General features: G+C 44.9%; 1 protein-coding gene and 1 pseudogene across 1 annotated transcript in view; both read right to left on the minus strand.

Annotated features, from left to right (window-relative positions):
• Ptpn11 (protein tyrosine phosphatase non-receptor type 11) overlaps positions 1–20,736 on the minus strand; it is a 71,427-nt gene extending 50,691 nt beyond the window's left edge. Inside the window, exon 1 of the mRNA XM_050158955.1 lies at positions 20,522–20,736. Coding sequence (XP_050014912.1) covers positions 20,522–20,535 — 14 coding nt within the window. The 5' untranslated portion in view covers positions 20,536–20,736. The remainder of the gene's footprint in view (positions 1–20,521) is intronic.
• LOC126511662 (60S ribosomal protein L19-like) lies at positions 5,897–8,147 on the minus strand (annotated as a pseudogene).
• Positions 20,737–27,365: the final 6,629 nt, after the last annotated feature.

The raw sequence follows: 27,365 nt of genomic DNA on the forward strand, positions 1-27,365 counted from the left end.
ATACTCTGGCACTCAGAATGATAATCTGAGCCATCCATTATTTTTTTGTCTTGTTTTTAAAAGAAAAAAACAAAAGCCAGGCAGTGGCTGTCCATACCTTTAATTCCAGTATTCAAGAAGCAGAAGCAGGTGGATCTCTGAGTTCTAGGACAGCCTGGTTTACAGAGTGAGTTCCAAGATAAAATCCTTTCTTGAAAAACAAAACAAAAAGTCTTTACCCGGGCTGGAGAGATGGCTCAGTGGTTAAGAGCATTGCCTGCTCTTCCAAAGGTCCTGAGTTCAATTCCCAGCAACCACATGGTGGCTCACAACCATCTGGAATGAGGTCTGGTGCCCTCTTCTGGCCTGCAGACATACACACATTGTATACATAATAAATAAATAAATATTAAAAAAAAAAAAGTCTTTACCCACACCAAGTCTCTTCTACTCCGTCTGCAAACCTCTAAAAGTGTCCACTCTGGCATGGCAGTCTAAAGCTGAGAGGCATGAACACCTTCTATTCATCACAACAAAAAACAGGCGGGTGTGGTGTTGCACAACTTAAATCAGTCCTAGCACTCAAGAGGTGGAGGCAAGCAGATTTCTGAGAGTTCAAAGCCTACAGAGTTCTAGACCAAGCCAGGGCTACACAAGTAAGGTCCTGTCTGGAGAGGGAGGGGGACTTTAAAAAATTATTTCATAATACAGGTCAAAGACAGAATCAATCCATCAGAGTACCAGATTTATGGTATTAGTGCTAAAAGCACCCTCCAGTGGATGAAAAATCATTTGATAGTACGGTTTCAAAGGTCTGGTGCCAGACTGTCTTGGTTCAAATTCTAGCTCAATGACCCTTGCTAGTTAATTAACCCCTCTTAAGCCATCTATGAAGCAGGAAGAACCCCCTATGGCACAGGGGGTTGAGAGGATGAGTTAATGTAGCTCATAAAGCACAGAACTGCCTAGAATAGTGCCTACACGTCCCAGTGGCAGACAGTGATGTGTACCTTGATGGTGGAAGCAGGAGAATCAGAAGTTCAAGGTCATCCTGGGCAAGCTTCTCAGTCTTGTGCCTCCACTCTCTTCACCAGTGTGATGTGGGTGACAGAATGCCTGCCTCTCACAGGTCTAGAGGACAAGTGGTCATGGCACCAAAAGGAGTCACACACCTGCCCCAGCTATGCCTACAGGCCATTAGGTGTTTTTGGTTCAGTGTTCTTCTAAGACAGCCCTGCCTGTTCTCAGGAACCGACTATCTCCGCCTGTGTCTGTGTGATTTAGCCAGTGTTGCTCCCCCTGTGCCAATTTATTTTCTAAGCAGAGTTTAGGTTGCAAAGTTCTGTTCAAATCAGTCATTGGGTGGGGGCACAGCTTGCTGGGGTTCCAGGCCAGTGCCTGGCTCTACCCATCACTGTCAACTTTCACTTTAGTTCTTTAGTAATCTGCAGAATTTTCCTGCTTCTACTAAGATTCTAATTTTCTGTATGGGTGTGTTCATGCCATGGCACTCACGTGCAGATAAGAGGACAATTTGGGGTGGGTTCTATCCTTCCACCACATGGTCCTAGGGATGGAACTCAGGATGTAAGGACCAAGGGCAAGTGCCTTTATCCACTGAGCCATCTCGCTGACTCTTAATTATTTTAAATCATGATGCTGGAAAATTACCCGTAAGTCTACAACAATCAGAGTTACAAGATTTATTTATACTTTTATGTATAGGAGTGTTTTACTGGTGCATCAAATGTGTACCGTGTACCCAGAAGCCAAAAAGGACATCAGATCCTCTAAAGTCAGACAGTTGCGAGCTGCTACATGGGTGCTGGGAATTAAACTCAGGTCTTCTAGAAGAGCAACAAGTGCTCTTAGCCACGAGGCTCTTTCCAGTCCCAAATTACCAGGACACTAATAAGGAAAATGGTGCTTCTTCTGGATAGACAGTGAAACAATCCCAGCCTCCCTCTCTGGAGTCAAGGCCTACTATCAGTACTCCTGAGTTGAGCATGGCAGGTTCGGCAATCGCTTCATTGTGCAGTTATCTAGCCTGGGCCTAACATTTACCTGCTGGCCTATTCTCTGTCCCCACTGTCCTCTCTTCCTTCTATTTTAAAAACAAAAATCTTACAGTGTTTGAAAAATTACCCTTAAGTCTACAATCATCAGGGGTTGATTTTTTTATATATATGAATTTATTATGTATACAATGTTCAAAAGAGGGCACCAGATGATCTCATTACAGATGGTTGTGAGTCACCATGTGGTTGCTTGGAATTGAACTCAAGTCCTCTGGAAGAACAGCCAGTGCTCTTAACCTCTGAGCCATCTCTCCATCCCCAAGAGTTGTTTTTAAGACTTTGTATCCTTGATTTGTGGATGTTTTACCAGTACATCAGGGCTAGGGAGATGGCTCAGTCAGTAAAGTGCCTATCATGCAAGCATAGGACTCTCTAAGTTCAGATCTCCAGCACCCATGTTACCAGAGAAGTGAGGATAGAAGAGCCCCGAGAGCTTGCTGGTCAGATACTCTAGCCAAAACCTTGTGGAGATGGTTTTTCCACTTTTATGTGGGCTCTGGATTCAGTGAGAAACCCTCTCTCAAAACTAAAGTCACAGCTGGGCAGCGGTGGCGCAGGCCTTTAATCCCAACATTTGGGAGGCAGAGGCAGGCAGATCTCAGTGAGTTCAAGGCCAGCCTGATATACAAAGTAAGTTCCAGGACAGGCTCCAAAGCTACACAGAGAAACCCTGTCTTGAAAAAACAAAAATAAAAAATAAAAAAGTCACCTGTGAGAAACTCAGCACTGCACACACAAGCAGGAACCCAACTTTTAACCTACAACTTGAAGGTCTTCCTGTGGGAATACCTTTTTATCATAAGTACAGAATATTCTATTGTATGAATGTGTCACCACAGTTATATCCCTGGATATAAGAGGTTTATGCAGTTGCTTTGGTTACTCACATCTGTAATATCAGTGCTCAGGAGGCTGAGGCAGGTAGATCTTTTTAGTGACAGAGCCAACCTAGCCAGCACAGCAAGACTGTCTCAAAAAAAAAGAACAGTCAAGCACGGTAGTGCTCATGTGCAATCCCGGCATTCACAAGGCAGAGTACAATCAGCCTTGTCCCAGCACATTCCAGGCTATCCGAGGCTCTTAGCCAGACCTTATCAAAAAGGAAGGCAGGAAGATGGGAAAGAGAAGGAAGGAGGGAGGGACGGAGGGAGGGACAGAGGGAGGTACGGAGGGAGGACCCATGATAATGCTGCACTCACTCATCTTTGGACACATTCACATAGGTAAATCAGATTTTTAGAAATTAAGTCAGTGCAGGCAACACTGGGCTCAAAAGATCTTGCAAGTGCTGAGGTTACAGCATGCGCCATTAGGCCCACTTTAAGGGATTCTTTTGTTTGGACATGTGTGGTACACACTAAACACTAAGCTGTATCCCCAGCCCTTAACTTCTATGGTGAAAAATGCCGCTGACTACTCTAACAAGGCATCCCTTCCAGACATTCCATCCCTCATCTTTACCAACACTGCATAATTATCACGCTGCCTGCACCTCTGACCAGAGGAAAGTTGCATTTCTTTGATAACTTTCTACCAATTTCCTGAGGTGTCAGTCCATTTTTGTTTTTGTTTGTTTGTTTGCCTCACCCAAGTGCTGGGACTCTTCCCCACTTTTGAAATTTCCTCTTACTAATATGTAGAAGCTTATGACATAGCCAGAAAATTATCCTTAACTACAAGTATGGCAGGTATCTCTTGCTTTTGGTTGTTTTTTTCCTACAGAAGTTCCTCTTGATGGAGTTAAATTTGTGAAATGTTTCCATTGTGGGTTCTGAGTTTCCTGCCACGCTAAGATATGAAACTGAGTGGGCACTGTCATGCAATGGACGTAAGTTAATACGAAGACACTGTCATGTGCAGGCCAGCTTGGTGCTTTGGAAGCAGAGCACTGACTGTAGTGAAAAGAAAAGCTGGCAAGATGGCTCAGTGGGTTAAAGGCGCTTGCCATGACCATCTGACTTTCACATGTGTGTCATGGCACCCATGTGCCCTCCCCCCAAAGTGTACACACACATACAGCATAAATAAATAAACAGGCCAGTGAGACAGCACAGTGGGTAAAGCGCTTACTGCCAATCATGGCAGCCAGAGTCAGACCCCTGGAATCTCCAGTGCTGTCTTCTAACCACACTGAGGGGCAAACACACACACACACACACACACACACACACTTTCTCCCACTCATAAAATAAGAAAGCAAAATTTTAAACTAAATAAAAAATTTTAATGATTTTTTTTTTTTTTTTTTTTTTTTATTTTTCGAGACAGGGTTTCTCCGTAGCTTTTTGGTTCCTGTCCTGGAACTAGCTCTTGTAGACCAGGCTGGCCTCGAACTCACAGAGATTCGCCTGCCTCTGCCTCCCAGTGCTGGGATTAAAGGCGTTCGCCACCACCGCCCGGCTTTAATGAAATAATTTTAAAAGAAAACACAGTGAAGTCACAGATTTTAATGGGTCCCTACTGCCTCTTGTGCTCTGGCAGCCTCTGTGGTGACCTATGTAGCCCTCTGCAGCTCCACAGTCAGATAGATACCCCATCTCACCTTCCTGATGAGTCCCATACTTCCCCTGGGTGATACACAGCTCAGCGTCTAATCACAGAGCTCCACAACTGCTACACTCAAGGCTGGCCCAGCAGTCCCACGGAGGTAGATGTGTCTCTTTCTCAGTGGATCCCAAACTCCTGCAAAGGGCTAACATGCAGCAATGTATTCTGGAGTTAGAATCTCACTCTGCAGCCCTGTAGACTCCAGAGCCCCAGTCTTCCTGCCTCAGTCTCCCCAGTTTGGGTACAGAAATGCAATACTCAGTGGAGAAGCGGCTCCAATTGATGGCACAGAGTCACTATTGGTTCTAGTATATCCCTTATATTGGACACACGCAGCTGATCTACAGGCTACTGCAGAAACGTTAAGAATTTGGACTCAGGGCTGTAGAGATTGCTCAGTGTTTAAGAGCACTAACTGCTCCTCCAGAGGACCAGGGTTTAATCCCCAGCACCTACATGGAAGCTAACAATCATCTCTAAGTCCAAGGTCTGACACCCTCACAGACATACATGCAGGCAAAATACCAATGCAAATGAAAGAAAAGTAAACAAATTATTTAAAAAAATAATAATAATAATTTGGATTCAGCTAGGCAGTGGTGGTACATGCCTTTAATCCCAGCAGAGACAAGCAGATCTCTGTGAGTTCCAGAACAATCTGGTCTACAGAAAAAGTTCCAGGATAGCCATGGCTACACAAAGAAACCCTGTCTCAATAAAAATAAATAAATAAATAAATAAATAAATAAATAAATAAATAAATAAATGAATAAATAAATAAATAAATGTGATTATCTAAGGAATCAGCCTAAGCTAAAAGCTTGCTCCAAAGCCTCTCTCATGAGAAATATCAATTTTCGGTATGTTCACTAGCTTATCACTGGTGGAGAGAATTCTGCCGTTTCTTGCCACTGCTGCACTGGCATCCTAGCATCATCTCACCCAGTTCTGTCCCAAGTCCATCACTCATAAAGTGGTGTCTATTGGTAACCAACACAAATTTAAAACAACAGGGGCCAAGAGTCTTTCAACACAACCAACAGCTCAAGTAGACCACATGGTGAAGCGCACCAAACATATTCCACAGCAAAGGCTTGGAAGCTCCTCTGACATAACTAGGGAGGTCTACCATGCTCAGCAGTACAGGAAACGACCCAGTGTCAAACAGCTCTCCAAAGGTCAGTAGACACAGAGACAAACTTCACCTTTGGCCTTGAAGTATGAAAAGACAGCCATTTTCTTTCTTTTTTTTTTAATTTAACTTTATTTTATGTGAATTGGTGTGAAGGTAATCAGATTCCCTGGAACTGAAGTCATAGACAGTTGGGGGTTGTTATGTGGGTGCTGGGAACTGAACTCGGGTCCTCTAGGAAGAGGAGCCAGAGCTCTTAACCACTGAGCCCCAACAGCCATTATTTCTATTAAGTGCATTTAACAATTTTTTAAAATTTACACATTTTGGAAATCCCTTTCATAAAGTCAATAAGGACACGTATTTTAAAAAAAATACATGCATTTTCATTTATTAACACAAGTTGTACTTTTATAAGCATTAAATATACAAAATAAGGCTGTAATACTAGATGATTCTTCCGGACCTAATGAGAAAGAGAGTTAAGAATGCAGTTCTGGTAGGACAGTGGTGGTGCATGCCTTTAATGCCAGCATTTAGGAGGCAGAGGCAGGTGGATCTCTGTGAGTTCAAGCCAGCCTGGTCTACGGAGTGAGTTTCAGAACAGCCAAGACTACACAGAGACCCTGTCTCAAAAAGGAAGGAAGGAAGGAAGGAAGGAAGGAAGGAAGGAAGGAAGGAAGGAAGGAAGGAAGGAAGGAAGGAAGGAAGGAAGGAAGGAAGGAAGGAAGGAAGGAAGGAAGGCAGAAAATAAATACCAGGGGTGAGGGAAAGGGCAGTTCTGGAGTTTGGGTTGTTTCTGTTTAGGGGACTATTTTTTTAATTTTATTTATTTTTTTTTTAAACAGGGCACCAGACAAAGGCTTGTTTTATTTTAATGACTGATCCACCTGAGGCCACAGGTAGCCCACTATGTACAGATACAAGGGAAGCTCTATTTCTTGGCCTCTTCCTCCTTGGACAAAGTTTTGATGATCTCCTCTTTCTTGGCTTGGAGGCGCTCCTTCGGCACTTTCGTGCTTCCTTGGTCTTAGACCTGCAAGCCTCAGCCTGGTCAGCCAGGAGCATCTTGTGGGCCTTGTCTGCCTTCAGCTTGTGGATGTGCTCCATGAGAATCCACTTGTTTTTTAAGACATTCCCTTTGACCTTCAGGTACAGGTTGTGATACATATGGCGGTCAATCTTCTTGGATTCACTGTTATCTCCTGAGGAGCCGGCGCAGGATCCGCATCCTTCTCATCCAGGTCACCTTCTCGGGCATTCGGGCATTGGCAGTACCCTTCCGCTTTCCTATGCCCATATGCCTGCCCTTCCATCAAGCCAAAGTGTTTTTCCGGCATCGAGCCCAGGAAATGGAGTCACAGGCTTCCGGATGATCAGCCCATCTTTGATCAGCTTCCGTATCTGCTGACGGGAGTTGGCATTGGCGATTTCATTGGTCTCATTGGGGTCCAACCAGACCTTCTTTTTACTACAGCAAAGGGCGCTAGAGGCAAAGTCTCTTCTGTAGCCTAAGCATATTCATGGCTGCGGACGCAGCCTATTTATTTATATTTTATGTATGAGTGTTCTACATGTATACCTGCATACCAGAAGAGGGCATCAGATCCTATTATAGATGGTTGTGAGCCACCATGTATGTGATTGCTGGGAATTGAACTCAGGTCCTCTGGAGGCGCAGTCAGTGCTCTTACCCTCTGAGCCATCTTTCCAGCTCCCTGAAGGATTTATTTTTGTTTACAAGATTTTATTTTTATTTTATGTACAGGGTGTTTTGCCTGCAGTGCCTGGGAAAGCCAGAAGAGAGTGCTAATTACCTGGAACTGGAGGTTCAGAAAGTTGATAGCCACCATGTGGGTACTGGGAATTGAACCTCAGTCCTCTGCAGGAGCAGCCAGTGCTTTCAACCACTGAGCTGTCTCTCCAGCCACCAGGTTTTCTCAATATGCAATCTAACTGGAAAAAAGGTATTTCAATGTGTATAAAAGTGCTAATAATTTCAAGAGTTGTTTATTCCCAGAAAGCTAGAGCTACATCAAAAAAAGAAAAAAGAAATGTACAGTAGAAGCCAAGCACATGACATATTCCTATAATCCCAGGTATTACAAGGTTGAGGGAAGTCAAGGCAAGAAGTCTGCAAGTTCGAGACCAGCTTGGGCTACATCAAGTTACGGGTCAATCTGGACTATACAGACAGTTCAAAGATAGCCCCCATAGGCTTCATAAACTATTCCAGGCCAGCCTGAGCCACATGGTAAGATCCTGTCTCCAATTAAAATTTGGAGGGGGCTGGAGAGATGGCTCAGCGGTTAAGAGCATTGCCTGCTCTTCCAAAGGTCCTGAGTTCAATTCCTAGCAACCACATGGTGCCTCACAACCATATGTAATGAGGTCTGGTGCCCTCTCCTGGCCTGCAGGAACACACACAGACAGAACATTTTATACATAATAAATAAATAAATAAATAAATAAATAAATAAATAAATAAATAAATAAAATTTTGGGAAAAAAATTTGGAGACAACATACCCGTATGTGATGCCAGTTCCAGGAGATCCAATGCCCTCTTCTGGCTTCCATAGTCACGTGGTACATAGACATACACACAGACATTGCATTCATACACATAAAAATAAATAAAATTTTGTAAAAAATTGCTGAAATTTGGAGCCAAGCATGGTGGTGAGCACCTGTAACCTGGCTCTCAGAAGGAAAAAGTGCAAGTGCCCACAGCTTGGGGCCAGGCTGGGCTACACAGCAGAGCCAGTCAGGGCTGCACAGACAGATACTGTCTCCAGGACATATATACATACAGCTGAATAAAAACCGTTTTCACAAAGGTTGTTACAAGGGACTAGAGAAATGGCTCCATAGTTAGACCACTTGCTGCTCTTGCAGAAGACTGGAGTTCAGTTCTCTGCACCCACATCAGGCAGCTCACAACCACCTGTCACTTCAGTTCCAGGGGAACCAATGTCCTCTTCTGGTCTCCCAAGGCATAAATGTATATAAAGACATGTAGAACACACATGTACACATAAATGAAAATTTTTGAATCTTTCAAAGGCATGAGGTAGATAAATGGTAGAAAGCTTGCCCTAAGTATGCATAAGGGTCTGGGTTTAAGCACCAAAACTGAACAAAGGAAAACATATTCTTTTTTTTAAATATTTATTTATTATGTATACAATATTCTTTCTGTGTGTATGCCTGAAGGCCAGAAGCGGGCACCAGACCTCATTACAGATGGTTGTGAGCCACCATGTGGTTGCTGGGAATTGAACTCAGGACTTTTGGAAGAGCAGGCAATGCTCTTAATTAACCACTGAGCCATCTCTCCAGCCCAGGAAAAGTATTCTTAAGTACTTTTAGCAATAAAGAGTTATGAGCTATGTAACTTACCCTGAATGTTCAGAAAAGTGTTACAAAATACTATATATCTGCAGATATGCACATACATGGAGTGAGCACAGAGACAAAATAATAAAACAGAATGGAATTAAAATGTTACCACTAGTGAGGGCTGGAGAGATGACTCAGTCATCAAGAGCACTTGCTAAACCTTCAGAGAACCTGGGTTCAGTTTCCATCTGTAACTCTAATTTCAGGGGACTCATCACCTCTGGCTTCTGGAGCACCTGTGCTCACATTCATAGCCCCACACTAAAGACCCACACACAAGTTTTTAAAAAAAAAAAATAAAGATCTTAAGTTCAAAATAAAGTCAAAAGAAAAAGTGCATTTTTTAAACATATAAATTATAAATTGTAAAAGGTTTGTATTTTTTAAAAACACTAAGCCAGGCAATGGTGGCACGCACACACTTTTAGCACCAGCACCCAGGAGACAGAGGCAGGATCTCTTTGAGCTCAAGGTCAGCCTGGTCTACAAGTTCCAGGACAGCCAAGGCTGTTACACAGAAAAACCCTGTTAAAAAAACTATAAAAGTAAGTTTTTTCCTTTTTGTTTGTTTGTTTTGAGACAGTCTCACTGTGTGTAACCCAGGTTGGCCTCCAACTGGCAATCCACCTGCCTCAGCCTCCAAACTGCTAGTATTATAGTGAACAAGCACATACAGCCTGAAATCAAAGTTAATCATTAGTCTCATTTCTCACTCGGGGCTGGGTGGGTCCTCACCCTGGTTATCTCAGTCTCCTCTCTTCCCTAGAGCATCACTACAAACCCGGAGGTAGGTGTGGGAGGTCCTGGCAGAACTGCTGCGGCATCTCAGGTGAGATTTAGTAAACACCCCTTACCCCTCAGCATTATCAGAAGCAGGCGATAAGGCAGGTGGCCCTTTGCTTACCCTTCTATTAAATAGACTGCAGCATTTCATTTACAACTTGTAATTAGGCCCGTCCTGTTATTAAGGGTGAGCAGATGAGAGGGCTGTTTCCAGGGGAACCACAGAAACCAATATTTAGTGCAGAGGACCAACAGAAGAAAGGGTTAATAAGCATTAGTTTCCCGCTGTTGTTACTGGTGGATGTCCTGAGGGACAGAGCTCTTATGCTTAATTATGATCGTTTCCCACAAGCTGTTTAGTGTGTCATTTCAGTTCCACTGTCTTTCCAGACACTTCGCTTCTGTGTGGCTCTGGGGCTGTCCCTATGGTATTTCAAATAGATCTTTACTAATCGAAGTTTCCATGCCATAAGACATCCCCTTGAGCTTGACTATACATTAAACCCCGCTCTTAGCTAATTTTTCCAAAAGCATTTCTGATGACCAAAGTCTTTCCCTCAACTATATGGACAATAAAATAGTTCTGTGGTTGGCAGCATGCTGACTAGTGAGAAGCAGTGACTCCAGCTGCTGACAATCCCACTGAGAAGACGCAGAGAAATGACAGGACTCATAGGGCTCTATGCACTTAGAGATTTTTTTGTTTCTTTTTAGTATTTGGTTTATTATTATGTGTGTATGATGTGTGTATATGAGTGTAGCTGCATGCCACAGTGTGCTAGAGGCCAGAGGGCAAATCATGGGAGTCAGTGCTTTCCTTCATAGCAGGAGCCTGGACTGTATTCGGTTGGCCAGACATGTGCAGCCTTCTACTGGGCCCAGCACTTGTTTTTGTTCTGGGGGGGTTGTTTCTGGTTTGGTTTGGTTTGGTTTGGTTTGGTAGGGTTTTGAGTAGCCCAAGCTAGTTAGCTTCAAACTCCTGATCCTCCTGCCTCTATCACCCAAGTGTTATGATTATAAGCCTGCACCACCCCAGACTCTGGCTCAATTACTTTGGACATTAAGTACTGAAACAAACAAAAGTCTCCAAATAGCTCTTCCTCCCACCTTCTACCTAGCAGAATTCACTACAGTAGGGACTAGTCCACAAACCAGTCACACCTGCTATCATGGAGCTGTGTCTGTATTATCTAAAGAAGGCACATGGAATGACTCAAAGAGCTTACCAATGAAGTGACTGATACTTAGTGACCAAGACAACACAGGACAGCTGGGGTGTGGTTCAGTGAGAGAGCACGTGTAGCCTGTGCTTAATTTGCAGCGCCATGACATAAAATAAATTTCAAAGACGCTGGAGGGAGAAAAGAAGTGAGTGCTTTTCTCTTGCTCATTCTGAGACTTGTCACTCATGCTAAGCTCTGGTAACCACCTATATTTATTAAGGATCACACATGCCATGGAAGTAGTAGATGCCTGTAATCACTGCACCTGGAAAGCAGACAGGAGGATCACCACAAGTTCAAAACCAGCCTGTGAGTCCTAGGCCAGCCAGGACTACACAGTGAGTCCCTGTCTCAAAACAAAGAAGGATCTCTGGCTATAATGTCTCAGGTGGATCCCAGCCATTTCACAGAAAGATGCACGAGCACCCGAGCATCCCCAGCAGAAGTACCTATGAGAAAGAGCCTCAGTGCTGCTGCTGCTGCTGGTCTTTAATCCCAGCACTAAGGAGGCAGAGGAAGAGGCCTGCCTGGTCTACAGAGCTAGTTCCAGGACAGCCAGGGCTACACAGAGAAACCCAGTCTCAAAAAAAAAAAAAAAAAAAAAGAGCCTCAAGTCAGCATCTGAACAGGCTTTAGAACTTACTACACAGAAACCCTCTGCTGAGTGAGCTTGAAAAAATAAAAGTCATAATCCTGCAAGAGCTATAAACTCAAGCCAAGTGGAAGCCCAGATATCAGGACTGTAAATTCAAAGCCAGCTCTACTACACAGCAAGTTCTGGAGGCCAGCATGGGGTGCATAAAACCGTCTCACATCTCAAAACACCAAACACACAAAATCTGACATGGTAATACACATCTATCATACACATCTATAATCCCAGCATAAAGTGGAGGGAAGAGGATGAAAAGTTCAAGGTCACCCTTAGTACAGAGGGACTGACTGGGCTAATTTGAGCTATATGAGATCCTGCCTAAAAATTAAAAAAAAAAAAGGGGGGGGGGACAATGGTGGCACATGCCTTTAATCCCAGCACTCGGGAGGCAGCGATAGAGCGAGTTCCAGAACAGGCTCAAAAAAAAAAAAAAAAAAAAAAAACCAACTAAAGGTAATTCAAAGAGAATCTAAATCCTGATTAGTGCTTCAGTGGCAGAGCACTTATCTAACATGCAGGAGGTCCTGGGTTCAATCCTCAGTACTGCATTGATTAATTAATTTAAAACCAAAGCTTGGGGCTGGAGAGATGGCTCAGTGGCTAAGAGCACTGGCTGCTCTTACGGAGGTCCTGAGTTCAATTCTCAGCAACCATATGGTTGCTCACAGCCATCTGTAATGAGATCTGGTGCCCTCTCCTGGCCTGCAGGCAAACTTGCAGACAGAACACTGTATACTTAATAAATAAATAAATCTTTTTTTTATATTTATTTATTTACTTATTATGTATACAATATTCTGTCTGCAGACCAGAAGAGGGCACCAGACCTCATTACAGATGGTTGTGAGCCACCATGTGGTTGCTGGGAATTGAACTCAGGACCTTTGGAAGAGCAGGCAATGTTCTTAACCGCTGAGCCATCTCTCCAGCCCCCAAATAAATAAATCTTAAAAAAAAAAAATCCAAAGCTCAGCCAGGCAGTAGTGGCACAGGCATTTTAGCCCCAGCACGCACTGGGGAGGTAGAAGCAGGCAGATCTCTGTGAGTTCAAGGCCAGCCAGGCTCCAAAGCCACCGAGAAACCCTGTCTTTGTCAAACAAACAAACAAACAAAATCCAAAGCTCTGCTCTTTGGGGACAGGAACCTGTGTCAAGTGGGGAAAAAAAAAATGGGTTTTGTTTGTTTGGTTGGTTTTGGTTTTTTTGTTTTGTTTTTTTCAGGACAGGGTTTCTCTGTGGTTTTGGAGCCTATCCTAGAACTAGCTCTTGTAGACCAGGCTGGTCTCGAACTCACAGAGATCCGCCTGCCTCTGCCTCCTGAGTGCTGGGATTAAAGGCGTGAGCCACCACCGCAGGCCTTGATTGTTGTTTTTGAGACAGGATCTCTCTTTGGCTATCCTGGAGTTTACTATGTAGAACAGACTGGCCTCAAACTCACAGAGATTCTCCTGCCTCTACGACAATAACAGATAAAACTTAATGTCGATGAAACATGACAGTGCTGATATTTGTTTCCTGAGAGCCTCCCACCCCCAGGGATACAGAAAGAGCAGCTGCAGTGAAGAAGGGGTTAAAACTGGAGGTCTGTAGTCTCCTTTCAGCTTCTTGCCAGCAAATAAGTGACCCTGTTTTACCCTTCTCACCTCTGGCCCCAGAAAAATCACGTCTTACAGGAAGAGCACTGTGCAGGTGACAACAGTCCTCTTCCTAGTTAAATGTGAGTATTCTACAGGAAAAGGCTAAGTCACGAAGAAAGGTAGTCATTAGGGACAGCAATCTAAGCAAGATGCTACAAAAAAGTCGCAAGCACAGCTCTTCTGGGGCAACAGACACTTTGTCCGTATAAATCACTGTGGGGTAGCAGACACTCTGTCGTACATATCTGTCTTCTCCTGAAGTCTCACTGGTCAGCATCTCTACTCTGATGACAAGGCAATAAAAGAAAATGTCTCCAAAAGCCTCTTTCCAGAGTGCTTCTCCCCCACGTCAAAGCCTCGCTTTGTCTGATCTCACTGAACCCCTCCTGCGAGCCTACCTTCCCAGGAGTCAGAAGGATATTTTTAAACAGATCAGCTCATGCCATTCCCCATCACAGCCTTCTATGGTTTTCATTTGCTCTAAGGTGCAAATGACACTGAAGACCTTAGGAGTCGCCACAGGGCTGGGGGTGTGTTAGCTCAGCGAAGGAGCATAGGCTGAGCACACACGAGGCGAGACTCTAGGCTCCATCCCCAGCACAAGGGGGGGTTGGATTTTTTTATGGTCCAATCCCTACCACACATGCACTCCGTCTTACAGGCCCTGCACATGCTCCCTCCTGATCACAAACACCCCTAGGACTTCCCCCAGCTCAGTACTTTTAGAGCACTGCTTCCTTGGCCCAGTAATTTCACCCTGTGTTCAGTGAACCATGAGTAGAGCATGCCTACAATCACTGAGGAGGCTGAGGCAGGAGGGTCTTGAGTCCCAATGGCCCAGGTTAAGTGAGACCCTGTCTCTAAATAAATAAGCCAGGCATGGTGGCACACACCTATAATCCCAGCACTATGGAGGCAGAGGCAGGAGGATCACAAGTTCGAAAACATCCTCAGCTACATGTAAAGTTTTAGACCAGCCAGGCTACATAAGACTTGTCATAGTGAACAAAATAAACGTCTGTAAATAAACAATTTCATCACTGTGAGCTGATAAATTTGGTATAGCATTTGTTTCTGGTTTGCTTTTTAAGTCCATGTCTTCCTATACACAGGTTGCCTCAAGTTCACAGCAGCAACTCTACCTCAGCTTTCGGGGTGCTGGGATTACTGGTGTGCACCAAATCCAAAATTATCTTTAGATAATTCTAAAATGTAGACTATGTAGACTTGAGTGTTTGCCTAGAATGCAAGAGGCTCAACATTCAATTCTAGCACTACAAAAATTGAATTGGAATGTGGTAGCACATGCTTGTAATGCCAGCACTCAGGAGAGGCTGGGGCAGGAGGGTTCTTAGTTTGATACCAGTCTGAACTACATAGACACCTTGTCTCTACACTAATTAAAACAGATTCTCTCTGTGTGTGTACAGACACACACATTACTTAGATACATATACACAGTTGCACAAATGTATACATCACAATATGTACAAACAAATATATTCTAAGCAGTATATTACACACTGATCAACTGTAGATCTCAACTTGGAACTGGTTTTATCCAATTCATCCGGTGCTGGTAAAAAGTCAGGCTCCTCCATAAACTCAATGCTCCTTGCAAAGATGCAAAATCCACAGAGCCTTTCCCATGTCAGCTCTGCCAAGTACCAATGGCACCTTTGCTAAATGCACAAGACACTCTCAAAGTCACAATAATGAATCACAATAATAATGAATAATGCACTTTAGAGCATTTGAACCTATCTGAGGGGTATCAAAAACTGGTACTATCCAAAACTCCCCTGGCACCTGTCAAACAGCAGTGTTTGCCCTTCCCCTAAAAATGTCAGCCTCAGATGGCAAGTACCACCTGTTTTCTAAAGCAAAAAGTAATCAGCTCAGTGTCCCTTTCATTCTGTGGCTGCCTAACTACGTCTACCAGGGTCTGCTAGTGACAACTGCAAACATGACTTGGCTCTGCCATTCCAAGATCATGTGTATCTCCTAACCATGTGCACACTGAACATGAGCAAGAATGGAAAGCAATAGGTACAGCCCATGCTCTTGGGCAATTCCAGCCCAAACCTGGGCTTTTTGTGAGGCCACAACATGAATAAAGGCAGTGAGATGCCACTGGAGAGGCACAGGGACTGTAGGTTTTCAGCAGCACAAGGTTACTTTCTCCCCCAGGAGATAAAACCAATGTGGCTGCCAGAGAGCACCTGGCACAAAATGTACTTGACCTGTGATGACAAACCAGAACCCTCCAGTGAGGACAGCTCAGCATTCCACCCTCAGCTCAAGTCATCACATGTATCTTTTGGAGGAATAAAAGCGGACTGAAGCAAGAAGGCTTGAGAAGACAGGCAGTTTTGTCAGCTGGGTGAGGGCAAGGTAGGGCATATATGAAATTTTTACACCCAAGTTCATTATTCCCCAGGACCAGTCATTTAATTATTCCTTGCTTTAGTTTCCCTAACTTTAAGGTTGAGAAGTCAACACGTTGAATAGACCAACATGCTGGTTATTGAATGCTCACAAAAATGTAAAGCCTGCAAGCCGGGCAATGTTGGCACACACCTTTAATATCAGCACTCAAGAGGCGGATCTCTGTGAGTTCGAGGCCAGTTGGTCTACCGAGCTAGTTCCAGGATAGGCTCCAAAGCTACAGAGAAACCCTGTCTCAAAAAACCAAAAAAATAAGTAAATAAATAAAATCTAAAGCCTGCAGACACTAATCAGAAGGAACTATTTTAGGGCTGGGGGTGGTTGCACACACTTTGAATTCCAGCATTCAAGAGGCAGAAGTTGGATCCCTGTGAGCTCAAGGTCAGCCTGCACTAAGTAGCAAGTTCTAGACGACCCAGTGTGACACTGTGAGACACTGTCTTTAAAAAAAAAATGTGGGGTTATTGTGATAATTAAGTAAAACAAATGTCAGTTTTGTGCTTGACATACAAGTGTCAGTTCCTATGATCACTTCCTCAAAGACCTTCCCTGAATCCCCATCAAAACTCAGTGTGTTCTCAGATCCTCAGGCAATAAGAGGGCTGGGGGCGGGCAGGGAGAAACACTTGCCTAAGGACCTGAGTTGATCCCTAGAATGCTTACAAAGGTGGAAATGAGAAGTGACTCCACAAAGTTGTTTCCTGACTTCCCCATGTGAACACATACACCCTCATCTCTCACACAACATAATTAAATAGAAAATCTGTCTTTAAAAAAAGAACCAAGACCACTCAGAACTGGCATGAAGACAAAGAAACATCTGTGGCAGAGAACAGAGTTGAGACACAAATCCACATGAAGGTCAAGTGTTGTTCAACAATAGAGCAGCTTCTACCATGGAGACAGGCTCCCCAGCAGCAGTACTGGGGCAACTGAACAGCCATAGAAAAGAAGTACCAATACATCACACAATAATGAATTACTGGCCTCTGCAGAAATGAGGCATGCATATGGCACACATGCCTGTAAAACAGCCATACATACAAAATAAAAATACATAAATCTTATTTTTAAAAAATAAAGGTGGAAGCCGGGCGGTGGTGCATGCCTTTAATCCCAGCACTCTAGAGGCAGAGGCAGGCGGATCTCTGTGAGTTCGAGACCAGCCTGGTCTACAGAGCTAGTGCCAGGACAGGCTCCAAAACCATAGAGAAACCCTGTCTCGAAAACCAAAAAAATAAAAAAAAAAAAAGGTGGGCCAGTGGTGACACGTCTTTTTTTAATCCCAGCACTCAGGAGGCAGAGGCAGACGCCTCTGTGACTTCAAGGCCAGCTGAGTTCCCCAGAACACCCAGTGCTATTACTCAGAGAAACCGTGTATCAAAAAAAAAAAAAAAAAACCCAGAAAAGAAGAAATCAGAACTGAATTGACTTATGACATTGCACAAAATTGGCTCAGATTAAAAGGACTGACAGTACTAAATTCGGCGAAGATATGAACAAGCGGTATGTAATCTCAGAGTATGGCTGGAAAATAGACAGTGGCACACAGACTACAGTGTCTATAAAAAGTAAATACAGCCATTCAACTTGTAGATGGGTACTGAAGAGAGCTGAAACAAACCCAGGACACCTTCGCAGCAGCATTCACAACATCACGTGAGTGACAGATTCTAGAAACAGCCAAAGGTCCATCAAGAATGGTAAGTAAGCCGGGCGATGGTGGCTCACGCCTTTAATCCCAGCACTCGGGAGGCAGAGGCAGGCGGATCTCTGTGAGTTCGAGACCAGCCTGGTCTACAGAGCTAGTGCCAGGACAGGCTCCAAAGCCACAGAGAAACCCTGTCTCGAAAAACAACAACAAAAAAAAGAATGGTAAGTAAGCAAGCAGTTCTATAACAGGATGCTGCACAACCAAGCAGCAACAAGTAACTGAACTCTAAGACAGTGTGGATGGCTCTCAGAACAGGTATGTTATGTTGGGGTGTGGTGGCACACACCTTTAATCCCAACACTTGGGTCACAGAGGCAGGAGGAGCTCTGTTTGAGGCCAGCCTGGTTTACAGAGTGAGCTCCAGGACAGTCAGAGCTCCACAGTGAAGCCTGGAAAAACGGAATACGTATGCTGCATATAAAAAGCACAGCCTTGTGATGGCTCAGTGGTTAAAGGCACCTGTTGACCACCCTGACAATCTGAGTTCAACCCCCAGGACAACCTGGGCAAGCACAGACCCTCTGATCTTCATATACTCGAAAAACTGCATGAGCACACCAAATAAATGTTTGTTTTTTTTAAAAAAAGGGTGAGACAGGGCTGGCAAGATGGCTTGGCAACATAGGCACTTGCTACCAAGCCATGACATGGGCCACACACACAATAAGTAAAGGTTAAAAAAAAAACTTTCAATAATAAACTATCAGGACTCTCCTCCCAAAAAAAGAGTCCATATTGTCTAGTTCCATTTACATAAAATTCTAAGAAATGCAAATTAACAATGGTCACAGCAGAATAGTGGTCAAGGGAGAACAAAGGACTGGTAAGAGTGAGCTGTGGAAATCTCAGCAGGAGTAATAGATACGTCTGTTATCTTGACTGCCATAACAGTCTCCCAGGTGTGCACAAAAGTCAAGATTTACCAAATTGTACGCTGAATTAGAAGCAACTTATCTAATAAAACTGATTTTAAAACTAAATAAAACAAGCTCCCACAGTGATTCAGTCTGTGATGCCAGCACCTAGGACGTTGAGGTCAAAGGGATGTGGTTGGAGGGTAACCTGGACAACACAGTGAGAGAGGCCCTGTCTCAATTCATCAGCCTCACAACTTAAAAATAATACACAAGGGACACTTTGTGTGTGTTCGGCTCCACAACGTGACCTTCAGGAAACACTTTTCTACAATAGGTGCAAGAAGTGCCAGGGCTGAGAAGGGATAATTCTATTCCAAACTGTCATCCCGACCACTTGCTGCTTACATGGTGCCCACACAGCCTTGCTTCTACACTAGGAAGCTGAACAATGTAGGGTCTATTACTCCTTGCCCCTCTCCCTACCCCCAGGGCCGTCTTTTTGTCTCCCAAAGCAGCAGATTCTTACAAGTCTGGAAGAACAGACAAGAGGGACAAAAGACTCAATGACTATTTGACAGATTAAAGAATAGACAACTGTTTTATTTAAAAGCTCCCCGAAGAATTAGAACATCTGAGTTCTATACACTGCTCTGCTGAAATGGAGTTAGCTATTACCCGGATCTGCAAGCACATGCCACGAGACCTGTTCAAGTCACTCATTTCCTACAAGTTTTCAGTTTTCTTTTTTTTTCGACGTTTTTTGGTTTCTGAACCACGAAGAAATACCATTCAGGTGTATTTCTGAGGGGCTAATATTTTGAAAGGTCTCTTTTTCAGGTACACACCAACAGCTTGAAACCATTTTTCAAATGTCTCAGTTGGCCATAAAACTGAAGCGTCATGGAAAAGAATAGACAATGGGTCGTGTGTGAGAGTGGTCTGGAGACACAAGGAAACAGCCCCATCCTTATTTAAAAACCAGAGGTCACCTCAGTGTTTAGCAACAAAATTATAGCTTCCAAATAATTAGCAACAGTTACAGAACAATAACAGCTACGTAGTAATTAACATCTAGATTCTGTCTTCACCACTTCCGAGGGTAACATTCGACAATGTACTTAATTCTAAAAACTCAATTTGTTCATCTTTTGTTGTTGTTATTGTTTGTTCTTTTGTTTGTTTTTTGAGACAGGGTTTCTCTGTGTAATAGCCCTAGCTGTCCTGGAACAAGTTCTTGTAGACCAGGTTGGCCTCGAACTCACAGAGATAATCCTGACTCTGCCTCCCAAGAGCTGGGATTAGAGGTGCGCGCCACCACCACCACCGCCGCCGCCCGGCAATTTGTTCTTTAGTACGGGAGACCACCGCTGACCTCTTAGGAATGCGGTACCAAAACGTATTAGGTTGGCCTCTACTAAGAGCAAAGTCAATGTCAGCAATTGAGTCTTGTTACCTTGAAGTTTCAAAGGGGCCCATTAACTCACTAATCCTCCTCCAGACCTTAGCTTCAAATCCTGTCCTGTCACGAGCACGTTACGGGGGAGCCTCAGTTTCCACATCCGTAAAACGGGAACACACTAGTTACTGGAGGGAAGGATTCCACGACCAGATAAGGTTCCCCTCCCTCCCACCTTTCAAAGAGAGGATCACAGGGGTAGGGAATACTCTCATAGGCGGCAGACAGAGTGAGTTTTCCCACTTCGGGCACTTAGGGGCGAGAGCGAAGACGCAAAAAGGGGGCACATAATGTGTCCCGCCTGAGGGCCCCCCGGTGGTCCAAGCGCCTCCTCGAGCGCACGGGGTTATTTCGGAATCCCCAGGAGACCACGCTCATGAGGCAATGGGTCAGGAATGCGGCGGCCGGCCGAGCCGCGGGTGTCCCCACGGGCATCCCGGGCCGCGGGAGCAGGAACTTGGGGCGGCAGGAAATGAATGGGGACCCGCGGGCGGGGCAGTGGGGCAGCGGGGACGCTGGACCGACGGCGACACCGGGTGTACCTCCCTACGGCCGGACAGATGGGAGGCGGCGGAGACCCAGGCCGCGGCCCGGCCCCTGCGGGCGGCTCACCTCCGCGATGTCATGTTCCTCCCGCCTCCGGCTCCGCACGGACCCGCTGCTCGCTCAGGCTCCGCGGGGCGCCGTCACATGGGGGAACCCGACCGAGGCCCCGCTGGGGAGCCGACACCGGTGCGGGCAGAGCCGGCCGGCCGCGTTCACTACCCCCGCCAGGCCTGGATCCCGGACACTGCGCGGCCGCCCCGCCGCCCGGCTCGCTCCGCCTTCGCCCCGCCCCTTGCCGCTGGCGCTTGAGTGACGTCAACACCGCGCCACCTCCACTTCCTGCTTCCGGTTTGCCCTGCCCGGGGGCTTCCTCCACTAAACTTCACCGGTCCGTGGGAGGCCATTCCTCCTCTAAACCTAGGGCGCCGCACGCCAATGGGAGTACACCGAGTGCTTCCAGTGCAGGTGATCAGGGATAAGGAGGCAGCTCAGCGATCAAGAGCGATTGCTGCTGCTCCTGCAGAGGACCGGAATGCGGTTCCCCATTCCTATAGTGAGCGGCCCACAACCTTTAACTCCAGCTCCAGTATCTCCGCCGCCCTCTCCTAGCTTCGCAGACACTGCACTCAACCTGCACACACTCGTACATATACACATAATTAAATGTTTTAACATTTATTCCTTTTGCCTATTGGTGGACTTGCACTCCTTTAATCCTAGGGGGTCAGAGATTGGTGGGTCCCTTATAAGTTCGAGGCCAGCCTGGTCAGTCAGAGCTATGCAGAGAAACCTCTCGAAAAACAAACAAAAGCAGTGTCTAACTAGCTTAACTGCTGAGCCTCTCCCGCCGCCCCAATGGTTTGCTTGGGGGTGAGAGGGATGGATTTTGTTGTTGTTGTTGCTTTGTTTTGTTTTTAAGAAAAGAAACAACTTATGCACTGTGACCATAATTTTTCAGTTTGAAGTAAAAGTTAAAGTTAATGCGAATTTCTCCGTTTTTGCGGTTTCACCCACATCCGATTGCCAATCTTGGCAGGCGTTGTATCGTTTGGTTGGTTTGTTTTTGTTTTCCTAAGTTAAGATTTTTCACTTAAAAGAAGCACTTCATAACTTCTCTTCAGAATGTCCAAGTTGTTAGTATCAGTACATTACGGCGGTGGGGGGGGAGGTCTGAGGTTTTCTTGAACAGCTGCACCTTGAAGCTTGAAATTAAAACTGATGAACTAGGAGCTGCACAGATGGGTGAGCAGATTGGCGAGCTAGCTGCTGCTGCAGAGGACCAGGTTCAATTCCCAGCGCCCACATGGCAGCTCACAACTATCTAACTCCAGCTCCAAAGAGTCAGAGTCCCTCTTCTGGACCCCTGATCAGTACTTCTGGAGTTTTTCAATTAATAACTTCAGACTGCAGTTGGATGTGGATAACAGAGAAAGAAAAACTCTGAAAAAGTAGGAAAGAGTAACCAGCATGACCATTATTTTTTCCCTTTGTTTTTTGTTGTTGTTGTTGTTGTTTGTTTGTTTGTTTTTTGAGACAGGGTTTCTCTGTGGTTTTGGAGCCCTTCCTGGAACTAGCTCTTGTAGACCAGACTGGCCTCCAACTCACTGAGATCTGCCTATCTCTGCCTCCAAGTGCTGGGATTAAAGGCACCTGACACCACTGCCTGGCTTTATTTTGGTTTTATGAGGCAAGGTTTCTCTACAGGGTCCCGACTGTGCTACGTGGACCAGGTTGGCCTTGACTTCAGATATCTACTGCCTCCTACACACACACACACACACACACACACACACACACACACACACACTGCTGGGATTAAAGGGATTAAAGGTGTGTGCTACTTGCCGGACTCTGGCCATTTCTTTTATTTCAATTATTATTGTTACTGGGGGAGGGCCAGGGGGCATAAGCATGCCTCAGCTTGTGTTTGGAGATCAGTGAACACCTTTCTCAGGGTCAATTCCAGGGATCTAACTCAGGTCAACAGTCCTGTGCTGAAAGCACCTTTATTCCTGGAGCCCTTTTGCTGCCCCATATGACCATTCTAAATGGGGTAGTTAGCATAGGCTTTTCTTTTTTGTTTTTTGTTTGTTTGTTTGTTTGTTTTGTTGTTGTTTTGGTTTTTCAAGACAGGGTTTTTCTATAGCCTCAAACTCACAGAGATCTGCCCACCTCTGCAGCACTTTTCTGGGATTAAAGGCCTGTGCCACCACCGTCCAGCAGTATAGGCTTTTCTGAAGTGACATTTGAATACATGTCTAGCCAAGGAGCAATCTGTGAGGAATAATTTAGCAGAATATCAATTCAAGCACAGAAAGAGGCTGCTGCAAAGACCCTGTGGCAGAGGTTGTCTCCTGTACTTGGAAAACACTGGAAAGGTCTCTGTAAAGTGGAGAGACAATGAAGAAACACGAGGAGCTGAGCTTAGAAAAGGGTAGATCTAGGCATGGTAGCACATTCCTTTAATCCCAGCAGAGGCAAAAGGATCTCTGTGAGTTCAAGGCCATCTTGATCTACAGGGAGAGTTCTAGGCAGCCAGTGCTACAGAGAGGGACATTTTCTTAAAAGATGAATAAAGGGAAGGAGAGAGTAGTCGAGTAGTCATAGGCTTCAGTTCTATAGGCTATCTGTACCTTTGGTTTGTACTTGGGGGAAATGGAGTATCATGGTGATAGTGAGAATGGGTTTCTAAAATTGTCCTTTGACTTTCACTTGTCTACACACCAGCACTCACACACATCACACACCCATCATATACACACCTACATCATATACTCACACACACCACATACACAACACACATCATACATATTGTTGGACTCTAGCATCCAAACACCGAGGAGGAGTCACCCCCAGAGACCACCTCACACACCACAGTCGATGCAAAAGCATGAGGATTTTTATTAATTCTGTCATAACAGGGTCCCTCAGCATTCGGGAAGCCGAGAGTCCTCGAATAGCTGGCACAGGCTACTTTTAAAAGAGAAGGCCACAGAAGCAAGGGGGTTGTTCTTTGACTATTATGATTGGCTTATTCAAAAGGGCTATTACCAATAATTGGCTGGAGAGCTGTTGCCAGATCAGATGAGGTAAGAGGTCATTTTGACCCCGTTTCCCAGGGAACTGAATCAAAACATACGAATATGGGTAATTGTTCAGGAACTGAGTAAGTGCGAGTGTAGCTGTTAGGTCCTTGGTTCCCAGGGGAGGAGGGGAAGCACTACGGCACGGAGGCTGAGAGGATTCAGAATTGTCAGAAATGACTTCAGAATTGTCTTAAAGTCTTAACAATATCACATACATATACATATCATACACATGCACATCACTCTCACACACAAAACACATCAAACTCACACATTCACACATCACACTCACATCACTCATTCCCACATACACATTCCTATACATACCACACACATCACATTCACACATACATCACTCACTCACATGCACATCACACATACACATTCCACAAACATTCCACACACACACACATACACACCAGACACTGACATCAACATACACACATACATCACACACTCACACACAAATTTAGAGCCAGGCACAACAGTGCACATGCCAGTGGTCCCAGCACTTGGAAGGTGGGAGCAAAAGATCAGAAGTTCAATGACAGTCATGGCAGTATAATAGTTCAAGGCTAGCCTGGACTATGAATGATCCTGACTAAGATGAACAATAATTTAATTGTTTTTATGCCAATGAATATACATAACATATTCATAAGAAGTGTTCAAGCAGTTAATGTGGGCCATGGATGTAACATTAGCACCTGAACTCTTAGGCCCACAGATGCACCATTCCCAACTCTTCACACAAATAAACAAATAATCACAATCCAAGTGGTTCTTTCTTTTTTTCATTCTTTCTTATTTTCTTTTTCTTGCTTACTTACTTTTTTGTTTGTTTATTTGTTGGGTGGTTGGTTTTTCAAGACAGGGTTTCTCAGCTTTGGAGCCTTTCTTGGAAACTAGCTCTTTCAGACCAGGTTGGCCTTGAACTCACAAAAAATCCACCCGCCTCTGCGTCTCAAGTGCTAGGATTAAAGGTGTGTGCCACCACTGCCTGGCTTTGTTTTGTTTTTCAAGAAACAGTTTCTCTGTGTTACAATCCTGGAACTTGTTTTGTAGACCAGGCTGACCTCTAACTCACTGGGATCTGCCTGCCTTTGCCTCCCAAATAGTTTGCTTACTTTTGAAATAGGGTCTCAGGCAATGGTGGTGCACGCCTTTAACCCAGCAATTGGGAGGCAGAGGCAGGAAGATCTCTGTGAGTTCAAGATCACCCTGGTCTATGAAGTGAGCCCCAGGACAGCCAGAACTGTTACACAGAGAAACCCCGTCTCAAGAAAAAAGAAAAAGAAAAGGAAGGAAGAAGGAAAGAAAGAAAGAAAGAAAGAAAGAAAGAAAGAAAGAAAGAAAGAAAGAAAGGAGACAGCATCACATGTAGGCCAGAATAGTTAGCCTCAAACTCAAGACAAGCCAAGACTAGCCTTGAACTTCCAATCCTCCTCTCTCCACCTCCCAAGGAGCTCTGGGATTATAGGCACACATTTTCAATGCTTAAATAAAGTCGACCCTCTGCTGTGCTGTTGAGGATGGACCCCAGAGCCTGTCACACACTAGTCAAGCACTCTACCACTGAGTTACAATGCCGGCTTCAGTTTCTTCTTATAATTCCTTAAACAATACAGGGTGACAACTATGTTCATTGGATCAGACACCATACATCATTCAAAGAAGAATCAAAGTATATGGGAGATGGGTACAGGTTCTACACCTGTGCCATTTTACATACAGGTTATAAACACCTTTGGGATTCAGTCTTGTGCTGGGGTCCCCAGCTCATCTCCATACACGCTGAGGAGTATGTGATCTCATCTGCAGTGCAGCCCCAGTACTCTCCACACTGAGTCCTTCTCACTGCCTTTAGGGTACGGTCTAAATTTTTGGAATAAATACATGGTCTAATAAACCCAGCTCACTTCTCCACTCCCTTACCTCCCCACCACTCACCTCTTTCTATCTTGACACTGAGTGTCGTCAGTCCCCACCCCCACATGCAGTGAAACAATCTACTTCCTGTCCCTGGAGGGTTTTTCCCCCATAAGGACCCAGGTTTCTGCCTTTAACCTCAGACTGGAGGCAACTTCCTCTGGGATAAGAAGCCTCTCCTATCTTCGTGGTGCAAAGACAGCTGCCCTTGCTTAGGACTCCTTCCAGGAATCTAAGAGGAAGGGTCACGGGAGTCCTGCATCTGCCCACATGAATGTCACAAGCAAGCCAAAGGACCTCCCTTACCTCAGTTTCCCTCTCTGCCCTCCAGGGTGAGTTTGTGAAGTGGTTAGAAGGGTGCCTGATAGAGTTCTTGGTGAACACCATTTCTCATTAGCTCCTGTCCAAAGGAGACTTGGAGCAGTTAAGTATGGAAACACCCTAGGCTATATTCTGCATACTCTGTGGAGAGCTATCTAGAACTCCAATGGAATTGTATCACTCTTTTGTTCTGGGAAGGAGGCCCAAGGCCTTGAAGATTAAGCTGGAATCTTTCCCTTTGCACCGGACCCTTCCAAATTTAGCTGAAGCCACAGAACCCAACAGTTGCCAAAGACATCTTTCTTCGTGTTTCTGGCATAGTTGCTTTTCAAAGGTTAGTTCTGCATGTCTGGAATATTCCTTTCATTTTTAATTTTTAATTGATGTTTATTTTTGGTTTTTCAAGACAGGGTTTCTTTATGTGTGTATCTGGCTGTCTGGAAGTTGATCTGTAGATCATGCTGGGCTTGAACTCACAGAGATCTGCCAGTCTCTGCGTTCTTAGTGCTGGGATTAAAGGTGTACACCACTGTCCGGCTAAAAAATTCATTTATTTTTAGAGGCAGGACCTCCACAATCACACAGGGTAACCTGCAACCCACCAGGCTAGCTAGTCCTAGCCTTCCAAATTGCTAGGATTATAGGTATGCATCACCAAACTCAGTGGAGTATTTTTTAAAAAATGTAGATTTGTGCGGGGTAGTGGTGGCTCATGCCTATAATCCCAGCACTTGGCTGGCAGAAGCAGACAGATCTCTGTGAGTTCAAAGCCAGCCAGGTCTACAAGAGCTAGTTCCAGGACAGACTCCAAAGCAAGAGAAACCCTACCAAAAAAAAAGAAAAGAAAAAAAAAATACAGGTTTCTTTTATTTTGAGTTATGTGTATATGTGTGTAGGGAGGGTGCAGTGCTTGCAGAAATTCCAAAGGAGTATAGGATCCTCTAGAACTAGAGTTACGGGTGGTTGTGAGCCACCAGGTGGATGCTGGGAAACAAACCCTGGAAGACTGGAAGATGGGGAAGAATGGCAAGTGCACTTAATCACCCACCTCCTTCTGTTTGAGAGGTGTCCCAAATGGCCTCGAGCTCACTATTAGTTGAGAATGACCTTGAACTTCAATCCTCCTGCCTTTACCTTCAAGTTCTGGGATTCCAGGCATATAAACCTATATTACACCACCAAGATTCATACAGTGCTGGGAACCACCTATGCCAGGTAAGTATTCTAACAACTGGGTTCCTTGACCAGCCAAGGTCTGGAACAGTCTAAAAGCCTTTGACCCATTAGAAAGTAAATGCCAAGCAATATGAAACTCCAGTTTAAGTGGGGATAGCACTCTGGCAAGCCCCTTGACCGCTTTCCAAAATAAGTAAATGCCTCTTCCTGTGGGTGCGACTATGCTTGCTCATGACTCTATCAGCCCCTAACACACTTCAGCATCACTGGGACTAAACTTTCTGTGTCTTCCTTCGGACCACAAGCTCCTTAAATGACAAGGTCATTGTCTCCTTCTGCTACACGTGCCTAGAGTCTAGCACAGTGACTGGCTGATAAGAAGTTCAAATATATTCATT

The sequence above is a fragment of the Alexandromys fortis genome, unplaced genomic scaffold (genome assembly GCF_014885135.2).
Source record: "Alexandromys fortis isolate MF-2015 unplaced genomic scaffold, M_Fortis_MF-2015_v1.1 scaffold_90, whole genome shotgun sequence".
Lineage (NCBI taxonomy): Eukaryota > Metazoa > Chordata > Mammalia > Rodentia > Cricetidae > Alexandromys > Alexandromys fortis.